This window comes from Triplophysa rosa, linkage group LG22 (assembly GCF_024868665.1).
Source record: "Triplophysa rosa linkage group LG22, Trosa_1v2, whole genome shotgun sequence".
NCBI lineage: Eukaryota > Metazoa > Chordata > Actinopteri > Cypriniformes > Nemacheilidae > Triplophysa > Triplophysa rosa.
In genome coordinates, this window is record NC_079911.1 from 13170428 (window position 1) to 13181257 (window position 10830).

The window sequence follows — 10830 nt, forward strand, 5'->3', positions numbered from 1 at the left end:
AAGAACGCTGTTTCCCTTGCCTCTCAGGAGCGGAGCAGGTCGACTGCCTGCCCTAATCATTTTCACCGTGAGGTTTACTGAATGTTTAACCTGTCAAAAATCCAGTGCTATCAGACTATAGCGTGTAAAGTCACGTGGCAAAGCCGTTTCAGATTCAAAAGAAGGGGATAATAAATTGAGCCGCGATTGATTCTCTATGCCACGTAAACGTATTTCTTTTCGTTGACAGAGATTGTTTACTTGCGCCCTAATCACTTTTCTACGCCTGATTTTATTGAGCATCGCCAGGCAACGGTAATTGAATCTGTGCAGGGCTTCCAGACTGTGAACTTTAGGTTGAACTTCCTATTGCTGCGAACCACTTCCTTTCCTCCTTTCTTTGTAATTTGGGTTAAAGGTTTTCTTGTTCGCAATGGTATTTTTATACTTCACATCCCCCTGGTCACAGTCTTGTTATTCATCTGCCAGTACCACCCCAAAGCCTCCTTTCTTCTCACACCAGTAACTCTTAAATCACATAACCGGTTTAATTTATACTAAGGCCTGCAAAGACAACAATTCACCGCCTCGGAGCTTGATTTAGTGGGAGGTGCTAAGACACGGACGTGAACCAAGGAGGAGGCCACTAAATTGTTAGCGGGAATAACATTTTGACCCTTTTTCATTAGTGCTATGTACTTAGATAAGCCGCATGGAAAAGATATATGATGCGCATCTATCATTCTCGTGTCTAGACAGGACACATTGACACAATGAAGGCTCCCACTGGCCACCGGCACAATTAAAACTCCACCAAGCGTATCTCCTGCCTGGGTCTGGACTTATTAGGTATAGTTTCTAACAAGGTTCTGTTTTATAACAGAGTAATGTACCAAATCGCTGACTTTTTGGTTAACCGCACACTCACATATTTAGATTGAATGGTTTTTAGTGGTTCACCCAAAAATAAAAATTCTGCCAAGATTTCTTCAACCTTTCTTCTGTGAACACGCAAAAGATGATGTTTTGAGAAATGTCTCAGTGGTTTTGCGTCCATGCAATGAAAGGCAATGGGAGCCTATGTTGTTTGGTTACCCACGTTCTTCAAAATATATTCTTTTGTGTTCTGCAGAAGAAAGAAACTCATACAGGTTTAAAATGACATAAATTACAAGAATTTTCATTTTTGGGTAAACTATCCCTTTAAACAGACTTAAACTTCCAATAAAAAGTCACATTGTGAACCTACTAAAAGAGAAATTAAAGCTCACCGCTAAAACCGGCTTATGACCGCCTCTTCCGCCCATATCGTTAATGTTCAGCGATTGTGAATAGCACCGTCACCCATCGGGCTCACGGTTCAACATGCTTCACCTTCAATAGATTTAACCAACGCAGCCATTCGCTCATTCACCCTGACAGCTCTGGGAGAATCCGTCCCCCACACATGGAACTCATGGGCACTCTAACCTTTTTTCCATCCTCCTCACTCTATCCGGAGCAGATTTAAGAGAGGGAAAAAACTTTGCCTTCCGCTGTCATGCCCTTTCGGGTTCAAAGCATCACTTAAAGAGACGAGAGTGGCGGGCAGGAACGTCTACTCACGTGGAGAAATGCAATCTGCACATCACAGACGCCATCAAAGCGGCAGAGCCCGAATAGGAATCCGGTTATCGTGCGTCTCCATGGCGGCCGGAAAGGTTGTGTTGCTTTGAATGTCAGCCTGAATTGAGGCGCTCAAAGCTCATAGATGGATATTTGACAGAAAGCGACGTCGGGAGGGGTGAATGAGGTGAGGGCCGGTACGACTGGCAACCTTTTGTGGCTGGCTCTAAATGCCAGGACAAACATTTGACATTGATGAAATAATATCTGCCAGACCACCATTAACCAATACAGAAGAACAAGCAGGCTGATGTATGTAAATCCTTTATCTGGGGGGCATTATCGACCACAAAACTGCACGGCTTAAAGCGTGTTAGATCAAAGCGCTCATAAACACAAACTTACTTAAATTGGCTCTATGCCGCATCTCTAAACTGATCGATCTAAACCCTTTCTTCGGGCGACTTATGACTCTTGCGCTATAAGCAAACTTATAAATAACGTTCAAACAGCCACATAATTGCCGTTAAAACTATATTGAAGAGCTCGATGTGGCCTTGTAAGAACCGACTAACTGCACACTTGAGTTATAGCCAAGGAGAGCATGTTAAAAAAACACGATCTGTAGAAATAATTGGATGCTTGTCTGATCGATCGCAATCCTCTGACCCTTCTATTGACTACCACATTAATGTATTTCTATCACCAGCCCATAAATGACTAAAAGTGGCCCAAAAGAGTCAGTTATGGCTCTTTAAACACCAGCCCATTAATATCACGATGGGATAAGATATCTCAGTCTAAAGATGGGCCTAGCTGTTTGCAAATCACCTTACATCCTGAGAGCGTGTCAGACACTCGTATTTCAGTTTAAGAAATACAGATAAAAACGCATCTCTCCAGCAGAATCATCACATCGATGCTGCAATAACAGACTGCCACATTTAATCTCTTTCATATATTTTGACGTGCAAAAAGAACTTTTATACAAGTTCACGTCTTGGTCAGTTAAGATTTCTACGATATGTATTGATCCGTACGCACGCAGCCGCAGGCTTTTCGCAACTGTGTGTGAAAGCAGGACGGATGATTGAAAGGAGCTGAACTAAACATCGTAGCTACTGACTTCCATATTTGATTGTGCGGATGAGAACGGCACAGCAAAAATTACATTGCGTAGAAGTCAATTCTCTCCCTCTTTCATTTAAAGCTTATCTCCGAAGCCTTGCTCTCGCGTCTCCCCACATGCGCATCACTACACAGCTTATATGAATAACAATATTAAAGCGAGAGAACAATATTCCCTCTAAGCATATGCTGACGGGGGAATGTCTCCAATTTAAGACCACACACCGCTGTCTATCATCCGGCAATCTCGGGAAAAGGTGTTTTTATTGCTCGCCCATGCTGGTATCAAACTAACATAACACGTGTTCAAACACTGTCCACAAATCTAATGAAAGCATCCGTTCTGATATGTGGCAGATGGAGGGATGTGATATAAAAAAGCGGGGGCTGAGGAAGTGTAAATGAGACAGGGTGAAGTCTCCAGAGGCTGTTTCGGGGGCGTGAGGAAGACGAGTCTGTCTTTGCATCGGTCTGATTAATCCATTAGCAAATGAAAGTGCACATGATGGACAAGCCAGATGAGATAACGTATGTTTGTGTGTAGACGGTGATGGGACGTTCACGGGTAAACACATGACTGGTGCAACACATGACCGGAGTAATTTACTGTAAAAGCCTGAGAGCATGTGTCCGTCTGTGTGTGTGGTTGGGAGGGAATTTAAATATGAATAAATGATGACAATAGCCTCAGCACTCAAACCAATTTAAGCGGTCGGTCAGAAGCACGTACTAAAGCCTTAACTGTCTGTCTGCTCCAAATTTGAATCCAATAACTCTAGCATAATGCCCACAATCATTTTACAACATAAAACACAATCGTTCGCTTATATGCTCTCAACATTTTTTCCTTTTTTCTCTCCTTCCCATCACTTAGGAAGAACAAAGCCCCAAAGCTGGAAATTTAGCTTGTACCATATGCTACCATTGGCTCTTCAATACTTAGGCTTAAACTAAATAATTATGCAAATACAAATTAGATCTCTTTTCGTGACATGCTTTTTCATATTTGATATCTAAGTGGAACTGACATTAATCATCTGAAAATCCCGCCTGCCGATAAACAATGACAAAATATTCCATCATCGTCATCCATCCACCCCCAGACGCACGAACACAACTCATTCAGTTGAATGCTTAATTGATCTGAAGTGGGATTTTCTGGTGGAAATGGCTTAAAATAATTAGGTTTTTCCATCTTGCACTAAACAAAAAAGCCGTGTTTGTCTGTTTAGCGAATTTCACTTCCTAATTTGACATCACTCAGTCAAATGCCATATTTGACTCAGAGTGGCGTCACCGAACTTTTCTGAAATTCACTGACGTAAACCAAAGCTGTGGTTTGGATAACCCCAAAGAGCCCCACGTGATGTCATGTGAAACCATTTCAGAACTGTCCTTTTGTGCATTTCACAACACACCCTAAACAAATCCACAATATTCAGATACTATAATAGACATATTATTGATTTATGAAGTCTAGATTCTACTTGGCCTATTAATCATGCATCTTTTCTTCCAATAAGAAGATATTTTTCATCAAACAACTTGTTCATGATTAACAAAGATATTTTCTTAGTATAAAAGATAGGTGAACGTTCAACCACTGAGCTCACAAAGATGGCAAACTACAGCATTACACTTAGCATTACAGAGAAACTGACTTTTCCCATCACAAAAGAAAAAGAGCGAAAGAATTCAAACGCGTAATACTCTTTGGGTTAAAGGCTACGGGGCTTTTTGTGAATGAGTTTGGAAAAGGGAAAAACCTTTTGAAACTGCCTCTACGTGGGGAAAGAGACGTATACCGACATGCAAACCTGACATTTTAAAATAAACCATAATATGTCATGTTCTCCCACACAGAAACGACACTGGAAAATATCAAAGATAGTTTGGTACCTGACTATCTGAGGCATGTGCCACACCCATTCCCCTGTCAGACAGGACAAGCTCAGAAAACAATGGATTTTCACTGCTGTTTAATATGTGACAAATACAGAATCTGTCACAAATACAGAGCAATAAACTGTAGTATCAGATCACATGATAGCCTATCTATTTCTCTAGTGAACACATTTGATTTGAAATTTTCCATTATTGACTTAAAAACAATCTATACTGACACCCAGAAACAGGTTTAAAAGCTCAAAAACACACAAAATATTAGATAATATTGTGATTGATGTGTGGAGTGATACATAACATTTTACTATACAGGACCCAAATTAGCTTAAGGGAACTGTATGGAATGGGGCATAAAATGCAATAAATTAAAATAAATATATAATCAAAATAACTAATAGGCCTAACAAAAAGGGCAGTCATTTTAAAACGTATGCATGCATTTTTAATGGCTCAAGAACAAAAAATACAATATATTGCCGACAGTATTCACAACGTTACAAATCACTTTACTGCCATAAAAAGTGAACTGATCAGAACAAAGCTTAGTATATCAGTACGAATAAAGAAAACATCCATCCCACATGTTTGAGGAACAAAGCACGTGACACTGACAAAAAACACCAGTCAAATGACTGAACTTTTAACACAACGCCTTCCATCTCCGCATCATTGCGCGATCATGCACGCGCTCTCTCTCTCTCACTCACTCACACACTCACACACACACACACACAGAGGACAGCGCACTCTCGAGCTCAAAGACGAGTCTAGCCGGGAACCTGCGTTCACGCGCACGTCAACACTCAAATCAACACACTTTCAATGCAGCTTCATTTAGTAACGTTTGTGTGGCACTACACACCATACATGAAGCTAAGAGAGCCACTTATTAAGATCCGTGTTTTTGGTTTCTGTTCAAAGTGACGCATACGGTAGAGCTAACGTTACTGTATGAGGGGATTTCACAAACAGGAACAACAAGCGAAACTAAAAACGAACCGTAGTGTCAACACAACATTACGTAGCCAATGTCAAGTGACTCATCAGAAAATTCCCATCAAACTAAAACTGTTCTGTGTTGAGACTCCTTGAACTTAGATTTAAAGCAATTGCAGTCTTCGCTTTCTGGTGATACAAATGAATGAATGAATGAATGTGAAAACCGAGGCGAACACGGACTATCATCTACAGTGAACTTCTGTACTTAACGACGTGGGAAAAACGATAAAGTGTAACACGTGTCCTGACAACGATTGCAAACGAATTGCGACAAAATCTAGGCTACTGTGATAACTTGTTGATATTCACCGATATGAAGAAAAAATCTGATGGTCACTGTAGGAACGAGCCTGTTAAACAAAACTTATGGGTTAAGGAAGCGAAGTTTAAAAACAGAATATGAGAATGACATTGGCGTACGTTTATTGTAAATGCCCACATACCTGGAGAAAACATCAGGGCTGCTATCAAGGCACCGAAAAGGTAGATAACCGACTGCATCCTTAAAGAAAACCCGGTTTCTTCTTTGTACAGTCACTTCCGATGTCCGAAGGGTATCTCAAAATGTTAAAGGCTTAAGTTGTTGGATTCAGACAGCTCTTGTTCGGCGAGATGAAAGGATCAGACAAGCTGCTCTGTGTGGAGCGGGCAGGTGAAGTGTGGACAAACACTGCTAGCGAGTGAGGGATTCACGGCAGTTGCGCTTTAGCCACGCCCCCAGTCACGCCTCTAGTGTCACGCCTTCGGGTGATGCTCGCCGTGGTCGTTTGACGCCGTTTGCTGGCTGTGGAAAGTCGAGTGATTTTAGCGAACAGGGGCCCGTTTCAGAAAGGAGGTTTAGTGAAAACTCTGGGTTTTCCGATTCAGAATGCGAGGTATGTCAAACCCGAGAACGCGGGGTAACTCAAGCCCGTTTCTAAAAGAGAGGTCACTTATACTCAAAGTCAGTAGCCATAGTAACTTACTCTGTGAACCTAACCTGGTCGGGAGCAGGTTTTCTTTGGTAAACCCAGAGTTTCTTTCGATCTCCTCCCCCTTTTTAAAGCGCAAGAGGTGAACCTCATTAATTCATTCATTTAATACAGTCATTCATGGCACACATTTTGATCACACAGAGACCATCTCAGTTACTAATATGCCATGTGTGCTTTTATAGAGGATCCTGTATGTGAAGAGGCTGCATTAATTCATAGCGATGTACTTTGATTTCAGGAGAGCATTTTAAGACCCGAGTGGGATTTTGTCATTTCCCTGTGTATTTTTATTAAAGCCGTACCATTTTTCTTTACAGTGAATGAGATCAAAATATATTATCCATCCTTACATCTACAACATCAGCCATTGTGGCCGTGTGTTACATCAGAGCATATTCTTTCCCTTACATTTTCTCACAAATGGTAGTTTTCTATGGAGGATGAGAAATTACTTAATAAAGTGTATAAATAAAGTGCATGAATAAATAATTTAATAAATACAGACATAAATGCAGAAATGAAGTGATAAAGTTAGTAAACAATTAATTTAGACGTGCATTCTTCACCCTAGTGTCCTATACACCACGACAAGTCAAAGTTATCACTAGAGCGCAGATGGGGAGCGCTGTTTTATTTCTGTTGTTTCATTCATTTATTCATTAATTTACTGATTCATTTATTTGTTTATTGGTACATTTTTCTCTATATAAATTTAAACTTAAGTCATTCTCAGCACATTAGTAAATCCACTGTATGCAGCAGAGCGGAAAGTGTGCCTAGCTCTCAGTTGCTTTCTGCCGCCATGTTGCTTTCTCTTTGGTGCCGTTGCCATGGTGAATCGTGATATCGTAATATTGTCGTAGTCGTGGTGCACGCGCTTAACTCAAGGTAAGCCTACCCAGAGTTAATAGAACTAACTCAAATCAGCTGTTCCGAAACCAAAAACTCAAAGTTTCGCATCTCGGTGTAATTCAACTCAGAGTTCACATTTTAACTCGGTGTTGGTTGAACCTTCTTATTGAAACGGGCCCCAGGTTTTTGCGAAATGTTTTATAAATTGTAATGAGGTTCAATAGGTAGTTGGATGCTGTCGTTGATGCCTGATTCTCAGCCATGTTACAGGGTTCAACTGAAGTTCCCTATACAGACCCCTGTCGCATTAATGCCTTTTATTAAATTCAGAGATGGGAAGTAACGAAGTACAAATACTTCGTTACTGTACTTAAGTAGATTTTTCTGGTATCAGTACTTTACTCCACTATTTATTTTTCTGACGACTTTTCACTTTCACTTCTTACATTTTTACGCAAATACCTGTACTTTCTACTTCTTACATTTTCAAACCAGGCTCGTTGCTTTAGTTTTAATCTGTATTTGATGCACAATCAATATTATTTCTTGTCATTGCGTGACTTTTTCAACCTAATGATAGGTCTGCCTAAAAGCCGAAGCGCTGTGTGAGGTGGCCACTAGCCAATCAAATGTAAGAAGGCGGGAGTTACTGTTTACAGAGCAAAGCGGTGACCAATCAAATCAAAGAAGACAGAGTAACTGTTCTCAGATCTCGAGCGTGATATTCTGCATCATGTGGTGACTCGTGAATGGTAGGGTTTTTTTAGCGCGAAAGGACCAGATTTTAAATATGTAATTTAGCTATTTAGCTAGCTATTCGCATGTTCTACAAACATATACTTCACGAAAGATGTACTGTAGTTCTGTCAGAAGTTAAGGCAGCTCGTTAAGGTAAGCGCATTATTGTTGCTGTTGTTCATTAGTATGTATGAATTGCATGTTTTTTGCTATCGTGGTGTGTGCGTTAAGTTCATGAACGAGTGAAAAATACCTGCTCATTGCGTTGCTTTCGATGAACTAATTATAGTGGGCACTTTTGCACAAAAATGCGCTAATTTCCTGATTGCCATTTGAAGTGGTTTCTGGACATATCCTATTAGTCTTATTTTCTAATTTTCTTAATGCATTTGCCTTGTTTGATCTGTTTGATCTATTTTCCTGATTTTTATTATATTTTTTCATCTTGTCATGATTAAAATTATAAGGAAATAAAAAACGATCCTTATCAACGTTGATTGACATTGCAATAAAATACTATCACATTATTTTGGAAGTTAAAATTTTGGGCTGGTTTTTGTTGGAGTGAGTAGGTTTTAGTGAGCCTTTGGGCTGGAAATCATCCACCTAATCTAGCAACACTGACATCAGTTTTAATGTTGAACGAGTGTAACGTACAATGTAAGAGGCTAAACATTTAATATTTTAAAGCGAGGCATAATTTCAAGAAATGTGTTTAACCAATCGAGAAAAACAGTAATGGTTACCAAGTAAATTGACTTGCCTAATTAATTATCTCTTTATTTCTCAGTTTTCTCTTTTTGACAAGATCTCCCAAGTGTCTACAACCTTTGTATAATGATATGTCCATGAATGGTCTGTGCTTAAAATTTAAAGGGACAGTTAATCTAAAATTGAAAGCAGTGAAATTCTGTTATAAAATGTTTTGACAATCACAGTACCAAACAGTCATTTCCTGGCTATTACGCATCGCAGACATAGGCTAGTAGTCTAAGAAGCTGCCACGGACCAAGGCGGAAGGCAACACAAAGAATAGCTAAAATTATGGTTGAGAACTTGAGACAAAGGGAATTCTGTCACAATTATTATCAATACGCTTGTCCTTTACACTCTTATCTTACATCATAATTGTATTATACATTTGTGTTTTTTCCCACTACTTAGGTAGTGGCAAATAGATTTATTCCATCAGTCTTTTTTATGCTTGTGTTCTACATAATGGTAGTTCAGTTGTGAGGTACGAGCGTGACTCTAAAACAGGTAGTAGTATTGGCTACTTTTTACTTAAGTACATTTTAGAGCCCATACTTTATACTTTTACTTGAGTAAACAAGTTTAGTCAGTACTTCAACTTTTACTTGAGTACTTTTAAACATGAGTATCTGTACTTCTACTTAAGTAAAGGATGTGTGTACTTTTGCCATCTCTGATTAAATTATTTATTTATGGACAAAAACATTTGAAGTAGTCTGTTATCATTCTGTGAAAAACTTTACATTTAGAACAAAGGCGATTGATGAAGTGGAATATTACATACAAACAGTAATAAAACCCATCGTTTGCCAACGAAGAGATTTCAAGTTTCAACACATGCGATTTTCAGCCAGGGAACGAGTCCTCCAGGTCAGAAATTTTCCAACTTAAAGAGTACACTAACAGAACACACAAGTACTAAAAAGAGGATATTGCATGTCTATAATATCTCAGTATATGGTATATACACTAAGTATTGCAGCAGGCGACTTTTAAAGTGCTGTAGGTGTTTTAGGCCTAAGGACGCAAAATATGTAAACAAGGCCCTTTATCAAACGGAAGGCTGCATCCTCCGGAGGTCACATTTGTAGACTGCATACATCAAAAAGAATGTCTTATTTCAGAACATATTTGAACATTATTCTTAGTTAAGCTGAAATTGTTGCGAATGTAATACTCAGTTAACTGAAATAAACCAGGCTTGATGACGTATGCAGCCTACAAATGCGACCTCCAGAGGATTCAGCCTTGCGTTTGAGAACTGCCTAAATGTACTGATATGCAGCTCTTTTCATGTGTTCAGAGCAGAGGGTGCACTTCCGTTTGGTTGGCCACTACAATGTGTTTGAATGGTCGCTTGTAAAAAATATGGTTAGATTACTATTATTCAGGGAAGTGAGCGCTTTCGTAAAACATTATTCATTATATCTAACCCTATAACACGAAGCTGAATTGATTATAATAATTGAGTATATTAGTTTTGAAAAGGAGATCTGAGTCGTGAAACCCAGTAGTTCATCGATTTTATTGCTATATGGATGAGAGTTTCACGAATCAGGTGTGCATTGAATCACACAGATCTAAATGGAAATCTGTGTTCAGCAGTCGCGTCCCGTTTTTTTTCCACCTTGTCATTAGATTGAGAGGCTTTAAGGACGAAAATGACACTAACATGTCACACTGCATTTGAAAATGAATGAAATTCTGTGACAAGACCCATTTTGCAGCTCAATATTTCCATGTTACTGTATGCAAAAATATTTTTTGTGGGGAAATTAGGTTACAGACATCTTGAGGCTTTCACCAAATCACAAACAGATCATTTGCATACACCCTTACAAATAAACGTGCTATTTTTCATGCTGATTCCATAAAAAAACCATTTTTGGTTCCCCAT

The 10830-nt window shown here is 39.3% G+C and overlaps 1 protein-coding gene across 2 annotated transcripts in view; it reads right to left on the minus strand.

Moving 5' to 3' along the window:
• alcama (activated leukocyte cell adhesion molecule a) overlaps nucleotides 1–6300 on the minus strand; it is a 66879-nt gene extending 60579 nt beyond the window's left edge. For both annotated transcript variants that reach the window (XM_057320288.1, XM_057320287.1), the window contains exon 1: nucleotides 6060–6300. In XM_057320288.1, coding sequence (XP_057176271.1) covers nucleotides 6060–6117 — 58 coding nt within the window. In that variant the 5' untranslated portion in view covers nucleotides 6118–6300. The remainder of the gene's footprint in view (nucleotides 1–6059) is intronic.
• Nucleotides 6301–10830: the final 4530 nt, after the last annotated feature.